The following is a 21,726-nucleotide window of genomic DNA, read 5'->3' as shown; positions in this document are numbered from 1 at the left end:
TAGCCGGTGGTTAATGCAAGTCAATACTTTTAGGTTTTCTAGACTAGGGGAATATGATTACTGTGTATTGACTGTGAAATAATTTAGCGCATTGTAAGAAAAGAAAAAAGGGGGAGGAGAGAAATAATAGAATTTGTTGAATATCTGAGGTGTATTCGTTATATGAAATTCTTCTGAAAGTTGAATCATTGCATTGCCTTTTTGCATGCTCTCCAAAGCTTTTCTAACTTCTTCTATCATTACTGGTGGGGTGTCATCTGGGTTACTGCTAGTTCTTTTTGTATTAGGTCGTGGTTGTCCCGGCTACTGTACAAATCTCTGTAAAGCTCCTCCGTTATTTAAATTATCCTATTCATATTGGTAGTTATTTTGCCTTCTTTGTCCCTTAGTACATACATTTGATTTTTACCGATCCCAAGTTTCCTCTTCACTGCTTTGACGCTTCCTCCGTTTTTCAGAGCGTGTTCTATTCTCTCCATGTTATGCCTTCTTACACCGCATACTTTACGTCTAATAATCAACTTCAAAAGCTGTGCTAGTTCTATTTTGTCTGTTGTACTTGAGACTTTCAAGATTTGACGTTTCTTAATGAGATTCTTCGTTTCCTGGGAAAACTTGCCAGTGTCCTGTCTAAATTCTTTTCAGCAGTCTTCTTACCGAAAACAGCCGCCGATTGGAACCACCTTCCCTCTTCCGTTGTATCAATAACAGACCCTTTGTTATTCAAGACTGCAATTTCTCAGCAATGCTTGTAACTATACGCAGTTTCCATTATCTATCTTTGTCTTGTATGTGTTTGAATTCTTATACATTTTTAGTTGACTTATGTTGCCTTCCTGATTTGCGCATGTGATACTTGTTTCTTTATTTTGTCTTTTTTTCTTGTGTGTTATATATGTTGTACCCACCCCCTCTGTAATGCCCTACGGGCCCTGAGGGTATTCTAATAAATAAATAAATAAATAAACTACCCTGCCTCCAACTTCCACTGCACACTTCGTAATGATACTCGTCAAAATATCATTCATTGTATCTACGCTAAGGTTGGTTTCCTCACTAAGAGCCAAGTACCTGTTCTGAAGCGAGATTCCTGTACTTTCCCTCTCAGTGCTAGCTCATTGACTGGCTTCTTGCGTATCGGTTTCTGTCGTTCCTTTTTCAAGTCTAGGCGAATTCGAGACCGAACCATTCTATGGTCACTGCATCGTACCATGCCAAGCACTTCCACATCCAGCACGACGCCTTGGTGTGCACTGATTATAAAGTATATTACGTTCTTATTTTCGCCATTAGGCCTCCTCCATGTCCACTTGTGGTTTACTTGTTTGCGGTAGAATGTATTCAAAATCCATAAATTATTGCGTTCTGCGAATTCTACTAGCAGCTCTCCTCTGGGCTTTCTAGTACCGCTGCCTTAACCACCTACTGCCTGGTCTCCAGCCTGCTTCTTCCCTACCTTTGCAATAAAGTCTCCCATCAGTATAGTTTACTGTATTTTTACTATGCTCATTGCCAATTCTACGTCTTCATAGAAGCTTTCAACTGAAGTGTCATCATAACTGGATGTAGGTGCGTAATCCTGTACCGCTTTCATCTTGAATCTCTTATTCAGTTTATTTAATATGCCTTCAGCCACTTATTCTTATAAAAATCCAAAATCTAGTAAGGAGCCGACAGATATCAACATAGTAGTGGGATAATCATCGTTAACAGTGGAAGTGCCTCAGACTAGTTGGCCGACGTTTCAGTAGAAGGACCTTTGAGGAGGGTTAACATTGGAAGAGCCTCAGACTGGCTTGACGACGTTTCAATAGGGGAACCTTTCAAAGGTCCTCCTATCGAAACTTCGGCCAGATAGTCTGAGGCACTGCAATTGTTAACCCTGAGAATATCCTACTCATTCGTATAAAGAAATTCTAGTGGCACATTTGTAACCATTCCGTTAGTTACCTCTGTATGTACTGTTTATGCACTGTATTATTTATTTATGATGTGCAAAAGTAAGTAATAAACAAAAGAAAGGTCACGTGGCGCGACATTCTACTTTCGGCTTCGGTGGGAGACGGACGTGTGATGGCTCGCTCCGTGTGAGGTTGCTTCGGCGGCCGCTGCTGGTCGCGGTGTTAGGTTTCCTTGTGCAGCATCAGAATACCAGTTTTTGACGCCTATATTGCCTTCGGGTGAGAGTACGGAACAGTGCGTGTTTTTGCACGGTGATTTGGAAAAAATACCACACTGGTTGGAAGCCTTTCAGGCCCCGTTAGAAGAAGTGGAACCCATCAAGGCGATCGCTGGCACTGGAGCCTTCCAGAGGAAGCACATCTGACTGGTGAAAATGCGAAGCAAGGCTGACAAAGATACATTACTCAAAACGGGTGGACTCCAAGTCGTAGGTGGCTTCTGTGCTATCATCGACCCTATCCAACATGATGTCAATGTGAAAATCTACCGGTTGACTTTGCCGTCTCGAATAAGAGCATTCGACAAGCGTTGAGTGACTTTGCTGAAGTTCTGGATGTTTTGAAGGACAACTGTATTGTCGCGGGCTTGGAACACGCGACATCGACGACGAGGGTAGTGCGACTGAAACAAAAGGAAGGCGTGGTGCTAGAAGACTTGCCGTACCTTTTTATGTTTGGAGGGGGCACCGTCCGTCTTATGGCCTTGGGTCGGGCACCACTTCGCGTAAGGTGTCACATGCAAGGTTATATACGACGAGACTGCCAGACTCCCCGCTGTGGTGTACGCCGAGCGTTTAGACATGAAAGTCGAGATTGCGTCAGGAGTTATGCCAGAGTTACGCAGACCAACAGACGACGCCCAAGATAATCTAATGAACGCCGAAGAGGCTGAGAAGTTGGCCCCTGGCAGGAATGTCATGGGACTCAAAGCCACGGTTCAGGCAACTTGAGAACAGACAGCCGATGCGTCAACGCAAGACGGCAACGACTCAACGAAAGAATCAGAGGAGTTGGCCGCAACAGGCGGCCAGTGGGACATTCAAGAAACGATCGAAGAAGACATGGGTACCAGTGGTGAGATCGCTACACCAGAAGCCAGCGCAAAGTCTTCGGAAGCGACCACGGGACATGGCAAGCGTAACAGAGTGAAAAGCATGGAACGCAACCTGAAACGCCCGGAGCGTCTGTGGCATCGCGTCACGGGCGCTAAGAGTAAAAAAATTGGCAGCATATCCACGGAGTGAATGATGGAGAGTGGAGCGAAGCATTCGTCCGTCCATTCGTTCGGGCTTCCGTTTGTCCATGCGTCCGTCTGTGTGACCGTCTATGCATCCATCCATGCATCTGTCTTTGTGTCTGTTCGTCCATCTATTCAACACTCCAAGTACCATCATCTCGCATCTTTTCATCGTATATGGATGGATGGATGGATGGATGTGGCTGTACCCTTTAGATCGGGCGGCGGCTAACGCCACCTAGCCGTAATACTTGGTGAACTAACCACTACATTTATCTTTTTTTTCCTTTAAATAATGAAGTTGAGGATTCGTACTTCGCAGTGAAGGGTTTAATTTTCACTCGTGCCTTGACTTTAGCCACCAATCAGATAACCTCCTTCTAGTTAAGTCTACCCGCTTAAAGTCTATTTTGCCCTCGCTGTCCCTAAATCCCAGTGCTTTGAAAAACTCTGCGCCATCATCCTGAACTATAGGGTGAAGCCCTTTACAGAACATTATCAAGTGTTCGGCAGTTTCTTCTTCCTCTCCACACGCACTGCATACTGTGTCTACCCCTTCGTATTTGGCCCGATATGTCTTGGTTCGCAGTACTCCCGTCCTGGCCTCAAACAGTAGAGAACTACCCCGAGTATTATCATAGATCATTTCCTTGGCAATTTCCTGCTTAAAAGTTCGATAGATCTCTAGTGCGGACTTCTTAATCATGCCCATTCTCCACATGTCAGTCTCCGTTTCCTTCACTTTCTTCTTAACCGATAGTTCTTTTTGGTTTGGCCACCTGCTGTTTTCTAAGTATTTACCAGTCAACTTCCTGGTTCGCTTCCTCCATTTTGTATCGACATTCTTCATGTACAAGTAGCTGAAAACCTTCCTAGCCCAACGCTCTTCCCCCATTTCTCTCAATCGTTTCTCAAATTCTATCTTGCTGCTAGCTTCCCTGCCCTCAAATGATGTCCATCCCATATCACCTTGTACTCCCTGATTTGGTGTATTCCCGTGAGCTCCTAAAGCAAGCCTACCTATTCCACGTTGCTTAATTTCTAATCTTGCTTGAACTTCTGATCTCATGCATAAGACCGCATTGCCGAACGTCAGCCCAGGAACCATGACCCCTTTCCATATTCCTCTCACAACATCATACCTATTGTAATTCCACAGTGCCCTATTTTTCATGACTGCGGCATTCCTGTTACCTTTAGTCGTCACGTATATTTCGTGTTCCCTCAGATACTCGGTCCCATTGCTTATCCATACGCCCAGATATTTGTATTTATCTGTTATCTCTAGCGTGACCTCCTGTATTCTAAGCTCACTACCTTCGTTGTCATTGAAAATCATGACTGCTGATTTTTCCTTACTGAATCTAAAATCTAACCTATCTCCCTCATTACCGCAGATGTCCATCAATCTCTGCAAATCTTCCTTGTTGTTGGCCATTAGCACTATATCATCTGCGTACATTAATGCTGGTAGTGCCTGATCAATAAGTTTTCCTTGTTTGACTAAAGAGAGGTTGAAGCCCAGTCCACTTCCCTCTAATTTTGCCTCTAATCCTTGTAGGTACATCATGAATAATAAGGGTGACAGGGGGCACCCCTGCCTAAGCCCCCGTTTTACCTCTGCAGGCTTGGATACCTGTTTTTCCCACTTTATAACTACCTTGTTACCTTTATAGATACCCTTTAAAAGATTAGTGACTACATGTTCCACGCCTAGTGTGTCCAGTATTCCCCACAATTCCTCTTGAACCACGCTATCGTACGCTCCCTTGATATCCAAAAATGCTAGCCACAGGGGCCTGTGTTCCTTTTCTGCTATTTCGATGCACTGCGTCAGTGAGAACAGATTGTCTTCCAACCTCCTGTGTTTCCGAAACCCATTCTGCAGTTCCCCCAGCACCCCCTCATCCTCTATCCACGCCTGCAGTCTTTCCTTTATAATTTGCATCGCCAGCCTGTAGACCCCTGATGTCACTGTTATAGGACGGTAGTTGTTTATGTCAGCTTTTTCCCCCTTTCCTTTATAGATCATGCTCATCCTGCTAAGTTTCCATCCATTGGGAACTTCACCATCGATTATTATTTTGCTCACTGCCTCTCTCAAAGCCTGCTTAGACTTCGGACCTAATGTCTTTATCAGCCTAATTGGAATGCCATCTGGGCCTGTTGATGTACTACCAGGAACCCTTTTCTCAGCCCTTTCCCACTCTTGTTGTGAAAATGGAGCCATTGCACCACTTGATTCGTCCTTGTCTATTGTGGTGCATAAAGTACTTCTTTGTTGAAATTTTTCTGTCACCCTTGTTCTTATATATTCAATAGCTTCGTCCCCTTCTAGCCTAGCACCTTGGGCTGTAGTTATAAAACTCTGCTCTAGGCTCGTCTCATTTCTTAGGGAGTTTAGATGGTTCCAAAATTTCGCAGCTGCCTTTTTATCTTTTTTATGTACTTCTGCCAGCCACTGAGCTCCCTTCCTTCTAATCTTTTCATTGATCAGAAGGGATGCATCCCTTCTACAGCTTAGAAAGGTTGCCCATTTTCTTTCAACATCATCTGTCGGTTCACCCCGCTGCTTAGCATGTCTGTGTTCCCTAGAGGCTTCCTGACGTTTTGCTATGGCTCTCTTAACTTCCTCATCCCACCAACTTTTGGGTTTGTGTCTTCTTTTCCGGGGTGATTTGTCACGCGTCTTAACAAGCTCTAGCTCAAAGAGTCTAATTAGATTCGTGTATGTCCACACTGTCTTGTTATCCTCCGTGATTACTTTCTCAATTTGTTTAGTGGCTATTTCAATTTGCCTTTCTGGATAAAAATTTTCCTGTAGTTGCTCATCTTGTCTCCTTCCCACTTTCACTGATCTTCCAAAACTTAGTTTGATACGTTTGTGATCGCTACCCAGACTTCTGGAGCCACCTTCATCTATGTGCATTCCCCTGAGCTTATCGTACATCCTATGTGACATCAGTGCATAATCTATCGTCGACTGAAGCCTTCCTACCTCCCATGTTATTTGCCCCTCACACTTCTCGGTACTGTTGCAAATGATCAAATCAAGCCTTTCACACATATCCATGATCATTTTGCCTGTCGGGTCGGTATACCCATCTATATCTTCTATGTGCGCATTCATGTCTCCTAGTATAATTATCTCGCACTCTCTTCCTAACTCCTGAATGTCCTTTGATATACACTCTACCATTGCCTGGTTTTCCTCTCTGGCCTTTGCTCCCGTCCACAAGTACACGAAACCAAGGAGTGTCATTTGACCTGCCACTTTCCCTTTTAGCCATAAATGTTCCTTGCACTCCTGCTTGACCCTTTGCCAGTCTGTACTTTTATGAATGAATGCCCCAATACCACCCCACTTTCTGCTGCCTTCTGTTCTGTTACAATATTCCCACGCGTAGTCTGGATTGTTCGGAGGTTGTTCCATGTCCCTGAGATGTGTTTCTACGAAACCGTATACCATCGGCCTCTCTTCCCTTAGCTGTTCTTCTATATATTCTCAATAGAAGCACCGCCATTCAGCGGACATTGCAAGGACTAAACGAGAGGTTGCACACGCACACTTTCTTACGGCTTACGCTTCGGGTCTACTTCCCACCTTTAACCACCCCGAGTTCATGGTATATACTAGTTCACTGTATTTATGGCACTGTGGCGCAACGATCACTAAACCTTTCTAGAACCAAGGAGGTTACGCCCAGTGAGTATAATGTAGCAACATTTTCCTGTCAGATAGGGCTCAATGTACATTCTAATGGCTGCTAATTGGAAATAAGAGACAGGAGAATTCAGCTTTTACTTTCTTACGACTTGCGCTTCGTATCTACTTCCTAGTTTCCCCTGCAGCCACAGGCACACACACTGTCAACACTGAACAAAAGTGCTCATGCAGGCTAATTGATATTTCATTGCAACTACTCCCTCCTATAATTTCGTGCGCGGTGTTATGCTCCCAATTATAGCAACTTTTGACACTGTTCACTTGAAGCAGCATCGATAGGGGCACACTTTCTTTTGGAAAGGTGCTGTAGCTTTTGAGCGATGGTTAGATATGTGTGGTTTAACGTCCCAAAACCACCATGTGAATATGAGAGACGCCATAGTGGAAGGCTCCGGAAATTTCGACCACCTGGGGTTCTTTAACGTGCACCCAAATCTGAGCACATGGGCCTACAACATTTCCGCCTCCATCGGAAATGTAGCCGCCGCAACCAGGATTCGATCCCGCGACCTGCGGGTGAGCAGACGAGTACCTTAGCCACTAGACCACCGCGGCGGGGCAGCTTTTGAGCGAGCATTGAGAGAAAATCGCGCCCTTGGATAGAATTCACTGCACATTTGGTTAACACTTGAGTGTCATTTTAGTGACCACAAAAGTCCACATAATTTAGCGACATTGCCGAGAAGGCCACCATAGCAAGAACATTTATGCATGTTACTGAAATTGAGGTGTGCATATTGCTGATACGGCAGACGCCATTCAGGCCAGTAGCCATTTTCGGAAGCTATCACATTTTAAGGGAGAGCTGACGCCAAGAGTGGCTTTGTCTTCAGCTCCCTCCTCAAGTTGAACATTGAAGGATACTCTTCTGCTCCGTTCGAAGAGGCGACAAACACAAACGGGGTTCGTGTGGTACGTGTTTCGCGGATGACTTCTCATATTTCATCAGTGGCCATCTTCTTCACACGTCCACTTCAGATGCGAAGCAGCTTATGGTCAAGCTCAATCCGGTGTGTGGCGTGACCACCCTTATGACGCATCCGCTTGCCCTCTCTCTCGTTTGCTACACTCGCTGCTGTCTCGCCTCGCAACACCAACTCAGACACCGTCTGCTAGCGAGTTGCTTGATTAAAAAAAACGACTGATTGCGCAGCACAACCGTTCGCTGGCGACATATAGGCACTGGATCTTCACTTCCAAGGTAATATCGGTGACAGGTTTCTTCTGTGCACTGTTAAACAATTGAAATTCCCAGCGTTCACGTTTACAAAATCCTGAGTGTGGGTCTCTGTGTCAATTCGGAGTCGTTGGTCTCTTATTGCTCATTAGCATTGATTAGCATGTTCTGGTAGGAAACACCGGTCCCTGATGGCTTGCTTTGCGGCTCCTCAGGTTTCTCTCCTGTGCAACTCTACTATGAGCGCCAGCGTGAACGTCACAGTCAGTGTAAGCGCTATCCCAGCTGCTTCGCATTTTCACGTGGTTTCTTCTTTAGCGGGAGATCTCGTAATTACTTTTTCTTGTTTGGCTTCATACATCTTGCAAAAGGTGGAACTGTTCCTTTCTTTAAAGAAATGAAAACACTGCCACGAACGTTCGCTAATGTGCTACATCCTTCGATGATGTTCTTCGTTGATGTGCAACTTCTTCGCGACGATTTCGGAAATTGGTGGCTTTGTTTTACACTCTTATGTCGATGCACAGCTTCGGAAATGTCTTTCTGGCAAAACCACTGGTATTGGGCTGCGAAACCCGTTGTAAAAAGAGAAATCCTCCTTTCATAGACATCTCTTCAAAGGACGCAGATATGATTGCTCGCATAATGTCCATTTTGCGCCTCGTTATCCTTATAAAAAATTCACATTTTAACAACTGGAAAGAGCCGGTCGAGTCAAATGGGTGAATTAAAGTTTTTCTACGAGTAGTCTATGCACAGTTTAAAATTTTCGAAAGGTGCACACTGGTAATCACCGCGGAGCAATAAAATCTGGCTGATATAACTGGCGAAATCGAAACAGGTGCGCCAAATAGCCCATCTGCCATTCACTTCGAAAACACCCTCTATCATATGGTAACGGTTTTAGATTGTGTGGAAACTCAACTATTTCATTCATTTGGAAACTGTAATAAATAATGTTCCTGCACATAAGAAGATGCCTTCTGCGAAAGTAAAGGGATCGGTGCAGATAGCACGTGGATGCTTCCGGTCTATAACGTCTTCATACACGCGGTGTATGAGACTCGGGCCTAATAGGGGCCTGCCTCAGGCCCAGGCCCAAGCCCAAAGCTCATGTGCCCGAGCACAGCCCGGGCCCGACACAACACTGCCCTACCGTACCAGCCTGGCCCACGGGTCGGGTTGGGCTTGTGCTTTCGGGCCAGCCCGGGCCCGATCAGTGCTCTAGTTGGTGACTTTACCGTAGACATAACGGAGCTTAATACCTAGCTTCACCAACTCGTCATCATTGACTTCGTAGAGAAGCATGAATGTTTGGATAGACGATGTGTAGTGTGCAAGACGAAGAAATATACACAGGTCCTGTTGACGAGGCTTGATGTTTTATACAGTTCTATTGACGAGGCCGGCTATCCTCACTGAGGCAACTTACGGTGCTATAGTATCAAGATTCACTACTTCCAACTTCAAGATATCCAGCGTGCTATTTTCATTGCTAAACTGAAATATACAATCGTCTAATGCAAATAAAAACAGCGCACTGGTCTACATAAACAGTGTTAAAAATATTGTCTAAATATAGCTTAGTTTAAAAAGCTTTTTTTTCTTCACGTTGCAAAAGCTCTCCTGCGTCGGCGTTGTGTTTTCACCCAGAGCTTCCACTCGGTTGCAGGCACACTGATTCTTCACACTTTGCTTTTCTGCCTTTGTTTCACTTCTTGTTGTACTCTGCAAAACAGCAATCTAGGATGCTGAACTGGTAAAAAATATATATTTTATGTCAGCACGACATGCCGGTGAAGTGTAAATACGATGTCACTACATGTGCCCCCACGTGACAATTTGCACGATTTGAACACAGAGCGGTTGCAATTCTAAACTAGAGAAAACGTTCCGTGTGCTGGCAACACTGGTAAAAAACAAAGATGGCTTGACCTAAGAGGGTCAACGTGGATCTTTGCTGCTTGACCCTGTGCTGAAGTTTTTTTACTGAGGCATTAGATGGCGTTGCTTCATGAAAGGCAAAAGGACAGTGGCCGTGGAGCCCCACATTCTCATCGGCATAAAAATGTTACCGGCGAAACTGCGCAAATAATTGCGCTGTGCGTGCAAACATTGAGCCTCTTTGGTGAACTACGTCTTATTTACTTCAATTTGAAGAACCTGTCTAGCGATCCTGCAGAGGTTGAAGATGGCCGCTGTTCATGTGTCCGGGAATCTCCAAGAGGTGATAGCACTTTTGCGCTGCTTTGCTGCACTGCTACAGGCAAGGCCTTACGAGTATTCAAGGTAACTACATTGCGACTCGTGCTGCCGATTGCACACATCTCATTGAGTTCTGTTGTGCCATCAAATGCTAAATACGCCTGCCATTAACTGCCGTAAACGGCTCTTCAACTTTGCCAAGAAAATTCTAGCGACAAAATAAAGCTTGTATGAGCCATACCAACATAGAGATGGAACACTTGCTAAGTGGGAGCAAAGGACTTGCATTATGTACATTATTTGCATCATGAACACTGCAATATTGAATCAGCACTCAATACTCAATAAACGCCTGCGTATTGATCCTTTCGGTGTGCTTTCCTGTGGATGAAACTTTTATATTGGTGCGTGTGCGGCAGTTTGACTCTGAATAAATGTTGAATGACGCTTGAGCTTCGCCATCAAGAGTAGAACGCGATAGCGTAGTCGGGCTTTACGTGTGTCGTCTCATCGGTACCTAGCGTGAGTTCTGTTTTCGGTTAATGCATTAACTATGCCACAAAAAAAACGAGTATTAGCTTGCTTAACATTCGCTGTATTCCTACTGCAAGTACTGCAGTTTTGAAGTACCCACTACGTCATATTTTTTTCTTTTGCAAACTTGGGAAGAGTCAACTGCGCGTCGGTTAGGCCAACGTGACCATATGCAGCTGTTCACTTTGATCGCTTTGTGATGGGAGGGCCTTTAAAACGCCCACTCTTCACGCAATTTTTATGCATTGATGCCTATCGTGATTATACGCTCTCGCCACGCAATACTATATATATTCGTTCAGAACATTTGTCGAAGTGCATATTTGTATATATTTTTCCAAAGCAGTTTCAAACAATTACCCCACTGTTCGGTTGAACGCAAGCTGCTCGCTGCGTAAAAGACTTGGCTTCAATTCAAACTCTATTTGTATTTTATATTTATTTATTAGTAGATATCTTTTTTTCACTTACCACCAACAATGCTGATGCCAACATCATAATTGCAGCAATGTAAGCACTTTAACGCTATTGTGTTAATATCTGAAGTGCAGTATTATGGCTGCGCATTTGTAGGATGGTTAAGAAAATAACACGTCTGTTGCACTTGTAGTAGATGAATACTACAGCTGCACTTTTATATTTGTGGCATGGCTGATAACGTCTGAGAATTATGCTAGAGATCGCTACTTTGCACTCTTTCTAACTACATATAACTTGCCAGTGCCGATGTCAAACTCGTAAAATGAACGTAGCCCTAAAGGAACCTTACAATTCTCACTTTATTTGACATAGATAAGAGCCAGCACTATACTGAGAAAAAGAATTCAAAAGTACTTTTTAATCTAACGACACGTTTCAATTTTTGAAATACACCTGTAACGAGTTCTTTCAGCATTTAGGAAACTTGTAACGAGAACTCGTTTTAAAAATGGGAGAGAACGAGGAGCGAGCTTTCGTTCCTGTTTAGAGGAACGTGTACCTGAATGCTAGTCACCTTGAAGCCGTTAGATATTATTTCACTCTGTTCGTAGCAGTGTCGGTCGAGATTCTCGCTGTGGAGTGGACTGCTATATGAAGGCGCACAGAATTGGCAAGTTAGTTTCTTTAAAGCGATATCTTAAAAGTATTCGCTAACCTATACAGGATTCGTTTGAAAGACTCTTTTTCGGGTGCAAGCAAGATTCTGGTCAATCGAACGAAGGCAAGGAAATGGGCGTGCATTCCGAACTGCTTCAAAATTATAATAATAATCAGCGTCAACAGCCTGACGACGTCCACTGCAGGGCAAATGCCTTTACCATGTTCCGCCAGTCATCTCGGTCATGTGCTTGCTTATGCCATTTTATACCCACAAACTTCTTAATCTCATTTGCCCAACTAAGTTTCAGTCTCCCCCAAACCCGCTTGCCTTCTCTGGGAATCCAGCTAGCTATCTTAAAGGAACCATAAAGCACCTGCAATATTTTTTCAAGGATTTCAAGTAAATGCGCGCATCACGTGCATAATGCCGCCGTGAAAAACGGTTCTGCACATGGCAGTGCTACGAGCCACCGGTGCCCCACAAATTCCAAGACACAATCCTTCCTCTTTCCCGGGCCTTTCAGGCCTCCACATGACGCGCCGTGCCACATCTCCGGCGCGCCGAGCAAAATAGGCCAAGTATGCTGTCGAGCAAGAGCATACGGCTTCCGGTCAGTCAGCAAGCAGCTGTCCGCGCTGCTTGTTGTTGTTCGTCGTGTTGCCTGCATGCTGTAACGGATCCATTGCGGTGGCAATCATTTGAAAGCATGTGCGCAACGCAGGTTCCATACCGGCACAATTACAGCAGCCACAGTTCGCTAACAAGCTCACAACTGACGCAGTCGACGGTTGGTGTCGCGGCACCCGGAATTAGGTGGTTTTTCAGGCAGCGCGACAGTGATGACGTATGCCACGCGAGATTGGGAGTCTGCTCAGCGGGAGGGCAAAGTGGCGTGGGAGAGGATACCAGTGAGCGAAGCGCAAGAGAGAGCGGAAGGTGTGGTCACACGGTTTCGGTAACCAAACATGCACTACTCTGCGATTGCTGCACTGTTTCGAAAAATTCTCACAGCTCCGTGTTCGTCTTACACTCGAGCACAATTTCCCCACAAAAACTGAATTTCAAACTCTGGGTGGTTTACGGGTCCTTTATTGACCAGCGATTATCTTGTCTACGCGCTACACGCCAAGCCCATGTCCATTACTTCTTCTTGATTTCAACTATGATATCCTTAACCCCCGTTTGTTCCCTATTCCACTCTGCTGTCTTGTATTTAAGGTTACACGTACCATTTTCCGTATCATTGCTCGCTTCACCTTCTTCGATTTAAGCTGAAGAGTCTTTGTAAGTCTCCAGGTCTCTGCTCCGTAGCTAAGTACCGGTGATATGCAACTGTTCTGTACCTTCCTCTTGAGAGATAGTGGCAGTCTACATGTTATGATTTGAGAGTGCTTGCCAAATATGATCCACCCCATTCTTATCCTTCTGGTTACTTCAATCCCGTGGTTCGGCCCCGCGGTTTTTACCTGTACTACGTAGACATAGTCGTTTACAATGTCTAGTGCACTATTACCTAACTCGAAGCACTGTTTTCTTTCGTTTCAACTTAACGCGGCCTACTCACGGCAGTGCGTCAGTAGCGCTGCTCTCTTGGACTGAAACACCCGGGAGGGGGGTGGGGGAGCTTAGGCTCAAGTGTGCATGGGACTGTTGCGTGGCTGAGTTGTTCGTTATTTGGGAGAGACGCTGCCGGTGAAGGTAGTTTACCGCCGGATTTCGCAGAAATCGTGGCACAGGCACGCGCGCCTGCGCTCTTTATTCGGCCAGGAACAGTTAGCTATGGTTGCATTGTGACGCACCACAAATGTCTTGCGAGAGCTCTTCGCGTGCGTAAAAGCAGAAGCAGCAGCGTTTTAAGGAGAGTTGACGCGTCGTGAATGTTTCCATTTACGATAACAGAAGTGGCAGCACTCCACGCTGCTTTGGAAGCCTCAGCTTTATACATAAAAGCGTCCTCAGAGAAGCGACTTCATATAATGTGACCGCCACGTTGCTCTTCACTATATCCATCTTGTGTGCATGGCCGAGCCAGCACCATCTATTAACGCGATAGCGTTAGAGAGCTCGAGTCGCAGAAGACCCGCTGCTGGCATCGGCCCCGTTGGTTGTGAGCGAAAAATTGTCTGCGTGTCTGTGACCGTAAAATCAAGTTACCGAGATTGCCGCAGGAGGTCGCTATTTGTCCACACGTGCGCGTGCGATCACACTGAAAGAGCCGCGCGTTTTGGAAAAAAAAGTGCTCAAGGTCACGAGGCACGGTAGTTTCTTCGCCACCCCTCCCTGCTTAACTTCAGCGCTTTCCTCGGGACGAGAGAATAGATAATGGAATTACAGCATGCGACAAACCTTGGTACCCCCCCCTCCCACAACACGGATTATTAAAATTTTTGCGACGTTGAATTCGTGAGGCACCAAGCTCTTCCTGCGAATTCATTCCATGGTTACTTGAAAAAGTGTTCCAGGGTCTCTTTAAATAGGATGATGTAGGCCCACATAGCCCCTTTCTCTCTTTTAAATGCGTAGCATTTCTTAGCCAACTTTGGCGACTTGGAGAGTTCAGAATAATGAACTCAGAATGAACTCAGAAATCATTAGAAGAATTCAGAACTTAAAATTAACCAGCGCTGGGCTGGATAACATTTATCCAGGACATAATAAAGTATTCTGTAAACCAATATCATTTGTCATGTCTCATACCATCAACCGCATGTTTGAAACGCGAATTTTTCTGTGAGAACTCAAACGAGGTAGAATAACTCCAGTTTTTAGGAAAGGATATCGCTTATTAGTATCTAATTATAGAGCAATCTGTGTTTTACCTTTTTTATCAAGGTCACTGATAAAATAATTGAGAACGATTGTTAAAATATATAAACACGTTTGATATACTTTCAACAGATCAATTTGGATTTATATTAGGTTATTCTACTGAATTAGCACTATTTATCTCTTACTGACCATTTAAAGAAAGCCATCGATGACGGTAAATATGCAGGCTCTTTATTCATCGACTTTACGCGGGCATTTGATACCATCGATCATGACATTCTTAAAATTAAACTAGACTCAATTGGCATAACTGGTCCTCGTTTACTGCTGCTGTGGAACTACTTGCAAAAAAAATATCAAGTCGTTAGTATATGCAATGCTTATTCTAAACCTAAAATTGCTAATATAGGTGCACCGCAGGGGTCAATTTTGGGCCTCTCACTATATTTAATTTATAATAATGACCTGCCTTATTGTCTTAGCTTCTCCAAGTGCATAATATATGCTGGTGACAATACAATTATAAGTCTAAATAAATATATGAGAAGTAGTAAAAGACCTTAACAGTGACCTCCACAACCTGTTGGGTTTGTGTAAGGCTAATAGACTTACTATTAATCCCCCTAAAACTAAAGTCCTTTTGTTTTCATCGCAAAATAAATCGCCACTGTGCAGTCCGCCCATATTCATTAATAACCACGGATTACCGGCAAGTGAAGAATGTGTTTACTTAGGGCTGTATATTCACCATCATTTAAAATTTCAAAACCATGTCACACAACTTCAAAGAAGTTATCTCACGGAATACGTATCCTTATCAGAGCACGTCCATTTATTTTAACGTCCGGTCTCGCTCTCACTTTATTTTGCGTTTGTGCATTCACACATCAATAACTGCATAACATCATGGGGTAATACGTACGCCTCTCATCTGAAACCACTACAAATCATTCAGAACCATGCAATTCAATTAATCACGTTTAGTTCCCCACCCGCAATGCTGAAGAGTTGCTACAAGAAAATGAAATTATCGATAATGCCAGCCTTATATAACTCAATTTTGCCACTTTTCTTTTCAAAGTAACCAATAAACAAATATTGTTATCGTCAATTCACTCATCATATTTACTAAATAAGAACTCAACTCGTTTTGCCCAGAATAACAACTTCATTCTGCCCAAAGCACGAACTAATTATGGCAAACAGACAGTTCACTTTGCAGCCATATCATTATGGAACACCATGCCATTTCTAATCTTAATTAAAAAACCACATAAATTTTGCCATGAATTGAAAAAAAAATTTGTCATGCGACACCCACTCTTCTGCCTAAGCGGTTTCTCCCTCACCATGTCATTATCTTTTAAGTCTCTCGTTTTTTTCGTTCTTTATGTCATGCTATTTAGATAGAAGTATATAAATATATTTTACAATTTATATTTCCGACTGCATATAGTTGATGAGAGCATCGTCATTTATATGTATATGTATTCCAAATTTAAGCCTTGTATTCTCTTAGTTTCACACTGTTGTTGCTAACCAAATGCTTGTGTTTACATTCCGTAGGAGGTCCCATTTCAGTGTACACTACGGGACCTCCTTCTGTATATTCTTTTTTTTGTACATCTTATTGTGAAATAATAAAACTTGATTCAATTGATTGATTGATTCAGGTCAGCAGCTGAGCAATGTAACCTTGTAGAGAGAGAATCACACTTGTCTAGAACGGCGGAACGCGTCAATGTGGATGATGCTGTTGCTCGCAGCTGCTAGCCTACGTTGTCTACAAGCTTCAATGCATGCTTGAATTGTAACTCAAGGACCTAGCATGCAGTACGACCACGTTTGTTATGACTACTGCGTCGGTTTTTGCATATTTCTGCAAAAAAACGACAGATCAATAAATGTCCCACTGTAGTGCTTTATTGAAAAATTATGGACAGTCTCCGCGAAGGGAACCGTGATGGGATGCGAAGCAGCAGGAAGCGAACGGCGTTGACCCACTTGAAACGGGCGTCGGCGCAGTTGCTGAAAGAACAGTTTGAAGCGAAACTCATTGTAGCGTTTACTCTAGTAAACGTTAGTTTGAAGCGCAAAGACACGGGAGATGGCTTGCGTTTCCTGTAAGCTTCAGCGCAGATAGACGAGCTGAAAGAGTGTTTTCACTCAACGTGTGGCTGAGCATTGCGGGCGTTGGAGAGGGCGAAGCGAGAGAGTGCACGGAGGAGCCGGCAGCAGCTGCAAGTTCGGAAGAGACTGACATCCACACGCAGCTGCAACTTGACCTACTTGGAACCACTCCAATGCCTTCGCTGAGAGGAATGTGCTGTGGCACATTCGCACAAACGTACGTGTTGCGTTACACATGCGAGAAAGAGGCGCTTCGCATATAAAACGCCAGATGAAGGGGCCGGCTGGGCACTCTAGACAAGTATTATATGTCTGTACCACTGTGGCGCCAATAAATTACATTATATTATGATATGCTGCGTTTTTATACGCATGGATATCTCATGCTTTACTCTTTTTGGCAGAAACTGGGCAGCATAAGGAAGGAGAGGATTGATCGTGGTCTTCCTAAAGATTACGTTTACCAAATGCACTTCATACTATTTGCTGAGGTGAGTGAATTCTGGCCTCAATGCGCTTTTTACTATCGCAAACAGCGTAAAATTGAACAAAAGTCAAACAGAAAAAATGGTCTGTAATGTGCACTGTAGTGGGCTTTTTCTTTCTACGTAGAAAGAGCATTTGTAGGATCCTTCGATGGAGAAACAGTTTAAATTGAGAAACACATCTAAAGAATGTTTGCAGCTACACGCTGAAAAGCTCGCATTTCTGAAACGAAATGGCATCGTACGTTATGGACCATAAAATTAACTGCTTACAAAGCAGTTAAACCGAAATTAAAATATGCGGCTGTAATGTGGAGCATGCGTCAATGGTACTTATTGAAAAAATAGAAAGAATGTATATATTGACCTTGAGGTTGATAAACACCACATATTCCCGTTTTTTAAGAGAGCACGTTCTTTCAAATAGGGCGAAAGAGACATAGCTCCTTCCAGAACAGTATCTCGCATGAAATTTTCCAATCAAGTGTATCATGGTCACTACAAAATACCTCGTGAAAGCTGCTTAACTGAAACCCCATGCGGTCTTGTTGTGAAAACCACGACAAAACAGTTAAGCAGCCATTTATTAATCTTGAAATACAACTACATTCTCAATTTCCCACATGAACTATCGCTATGAAATAAAATACTAGTAAAAGTATTCAACGCCAATACAAAGAAACATTTGTTACATTTTTATGAAATATTTGGTTTACGTGCAAAGATATGTGTTACTGAGCAGCGATGTTAGCAGCGGATTTTCGCATTCACTTTTTTTATCTCTCCTCCTTAATTTCATTGCCCTTTTTAACACCACTGCCGTGCTGCAACAAGACGGCCATAAGGCCTGGTTGGTGATCGTTCATATTTATAGCAAAACATTTTTAACAGCACGTAAAACGAGAACAGAAGAAACAAAAATAGACAGGACAGCTGCTCTGTCGATTTGTTAGTTCTTCTGTCGTCGTCATAACTGCACTTAAAAAGATATTGCTTTAAATCTTTCGTTACCGCGCAAAAATTGTTATATTTCTTATGTCTCGAGTAGATTGTTTTTGCCAGTTTGAAAAGAACTAAAGCTCGCGTTGTGGCAAACCAAATTTTGCACGATGAAATGCTCTTGCCAAAAAATCAATGGTCTAGAGCAACAAAAATTTTTTGTAATGAATAAACGTGTGCAATTTGCGTGATTTTTATTTGCCAGCTGGTAAAAAGTAAAATAAAACACCATAAATGCAAAAATATTGAAAACAAAGAAAAGTTCGAATGTATATTTTGAAGATAAATGACACAGGAACAGTATAAAAATAATGATTGTACATAATAATGATGATTGTACAAAGTGTTTCTTTTCAAATAGATAAGGAATATATGTGCTGCTTTCTTGCTCGTGCTATGTAGTGAAGCATTGCTTGGTTTCTTCGCGAGACACAAGTGAACGCTTACATTTTTCTCAATGAATGTATTTTTTTGTGATAAGATCCTCCAGGTCATCTCATGTAGACATCTGCTCGTGATGTGAATAATCCCTCTGTAAATCAAATGTACAATGAACTTGGCTATTTCGTCTAGCGTCACCTACTTTCATGAGCCAGCTCACTGTGCATAGATTGGCATATGCATTCATGATATTATACAACCAAGCACATTTCTTAGAGTTTTGAACATCGTAATAAATAAAACAACAATATTGCACACCGTTCAAAATGTTTCATACTGCTCCGTAGTCAGGGCCAAGATGTGCACCAGTGGTTTGTCGTTAGAAAAAGCCCTGCAGCCAGCGCCAACACACCACTCTTAAGCGTAGTGTGGACCTCATAAGTAGCCAGGGTAGCTATAAGATTGTGCACAAAGGTCGGTAGCTACGCACTTGAGGCGGAGAAGACAAATTGAGACCGTAAATGAAACACACCCACGAACCACTGCGGATGTGTGAGACTGATGCAAAAGATCGTCGCATAAAACTTGAAACTGAGGTGCTCGTCAAACTCTAAGCTCGTCCTCACTCAATTAAGGTGTGGTTTTGAGACATCTTTCGAGTGGCACGTTTGTGTTCAGCACTAGTGCACACTCATGCATGTGTGATGACGATGCCACAGGAGCGACTAGTGACACTAGATGCGGCCCTGTGTCTGCTATAATTATACAAGCAAAACCAAAGCTCCTGGAAACCGGCTGTGAAGGCCACTTCAACAGTTTAAACTTAAAGCGGACCTTCGGAAATGTTTTTTTTGTAGAATAAATTTTCTCTGACTCATAGCAACCGCTCTATATGTTGAAGAGCTGACAGAAGCTTCTGGAAATTATTACTGCTCAACATGTCAAATTATAAAGCTGACGTTTCAATCCATTATTTGACTTGCAAAGGTTCTTTTGATCACATAACGTCGATCTTACAGTAACAGAATATCGAAGGGCACACTTTTTTGTCAAGTTTGTCAGCCTAGAGCTTATTTCGAATAACACACGCACTTTGGTTCGCACAAAGGTCTGCCAAAAATCACTTTGCTGCCGAAACGGGAAATCAGATTGATTCTGAAAGTTGAGTGGCAGGACTAACTACCAGAAAGTTCTGGGTGCACGAGAAACAAGTTCAGCACGCCGCAATCAAAGATACAAAACGTTGAATACAGGCGATCGATTTTATAGGCGTGACAACGAAAGATCTCTATTCCTACACCATACAAAGGTAAGGTAATATTACCCTGACATTCGTGCTTTTTTCATTCCCTTATTCTCACATCTTTTCTCCGCACTCTCTCATTGTCTCTTGTATTCCCATATCCCGCGAGTGTTTCGGTTAAAGTACCCTCCCTCCGATGGTTATGGTGCACTCCTTCCCAGTTCCCTACCTTTTGCCTCCAACATTGTTGTTTCATTTTATTCTGTTTCGTTTTTTAAAAGAATCACTCTTTTCTCTGTATGACCCTCACTTCCCCTTTTGAACCCTTTTGCCTATTAAAATGGCATGTCATGGTTGTAGGCACGTCCTGCTCTCTCCTTTTCTTCCTGCAATGGCCTCGTTGTATGCACTCGCTTTCCTCGTTTTACTATTGGGCGCGGGGCCCACCACTCGCGGCGCGATCACTGCAATCGCTGTGACGTGCAGGCATGGATCATTTGATGTTGCCTCGCTATGGCAAAGGACAAGTCGCGGTTGGATGGACTGTTTTCTAGTTCGGTGGTCTAGTTTTTTAACAGCGCTGTATTGCTCTGACTTTCCGTGTGCAGAGTTCTGTAGACTACACAAAGTGAAAAGTTGCAGCCAAAATTACAGGCGGCGTGCGACAGTGCGCTACGTACGCGATGCCGCTGTCACAGCCGCTGGCAGTGCCACAGTACCATCTTTCTTTCTCTGTTGTTGGGGATGTTGTTTTGCACCAGTTTAAAATGAGCGCCGTTGTTCACATGAGAGTAGAACGTTTCAGTCCGTACGAAAGTGTCGTTCAAAATGAAAAACGACTGTGCGAAGAGTCTGATTATGCATATTTTAAAATAGCAAGTAGGCGTGTACATGAAGGAAAAGTTTCCGTCATTATATACATTCAAAAACGCGCGCCGTCGTCTGAATTGTCAGCAAGTCAAGATATAGTTTGAAAGTCTAGTTCTTTTCACTTTATTTTTGTTCATTTTACCCTAATATTTGATTAATTTTGTGGTTAGTTACTTCTGCATATCCGGCTACCGTGTTCGACGAAACCGCGTTCCTTACATCATACATGTGTCACTCCAGTCTATGCTAAAGCTTACTTCTCTCGCCAAGGTAACTTTAACCGCAGTCTGCGCCACCACCATCCTCCTCCCCGGGTGTCCGTCCACATGCGTGCACCTGACCACACGGGCTTACATATGTTGTAAATCAATTGAAGCTCCCACGCGAATAGCGCGCATATCGAAGAACTGAGAACGACGAAGAGGAAGCGAAGGTTTATTGAAGCGCCACTCACCAGGCCACATACGAAATTTTAGTTAGACCATGCAAGTTGTTGGGTGTTCGATGAAGAACATTTCGCCACAAAAATTTTTTGAATCAGTTCATTATGAGCTGAGAAAACTGATTTCTTTTTTTTTCGGAGCGGTGTGAAACAAGGAGGAGAGAGGGTGAGCTCGAAACCCTTGCCGCTCTTCCGTTTAGCCTTCGCAAGCCAAATCTCTTCCCTACCCTCTCCGGCATCCGAACAAGAGGTCCCGTGTACATGACGTCACGAACAAGCCCAACCCCGTGCACATGAACGACGGGTTTTTTTACCTGCATAGTTTTGAGGTCTACTGCCTGTTTCTGCGTGATGGTTTGTAAATGTTGGCTCAGACGCGGTATATAATAAATTAGCACGATGAGTGCACGAACGCGTAGGAGCGTTCCACAGCTGTCGTCTGCTTGATGCACTGACCGCGGGGGCACGAACACATGCGAAACGCC

The 21,726-nt window shown here is 43.7% G+C and overlaps 1 protein-coding gene across 1 annotated transcript in view; it reads left to right on the top strand.

Moving 5' to 3' along the window:
* Positions 1–21,726, top strand: part of LOC142764755 (uncharacterized) — an 81,112-nt gene that overhangs the window by 40,038 nt on the left and 19,348 nt on the right. Inside the window, exon 8 of the mRNA XM_075865278.1 lies at positions 17,226–17,312. Coding sequence (XP_075721393.1) covers positions 17,226–17,312 — 87 coding nt within the window. The remainder of the gene's footprint in view (positions 1–17,225; positions 17,313–21,726) is intronic.

Source organism: Rhipicephalus microplus, chromosome 6, assembly GCF_043290135.1.
Source record: "Rhipicephalus microplus isolate Deutch F79 chromosome 6, USDA_Rmic, whole genome shotgun sequence".
NCBI lineage: Eukaryota > Metazoa > Arthropoda > Arachnida > Ixodida > Ixodidae > Rhipicephalus > Rhipicephalus microplus.
This window is presented reverse-complemented; position numbering and strand designations above follow the sequence as displayed.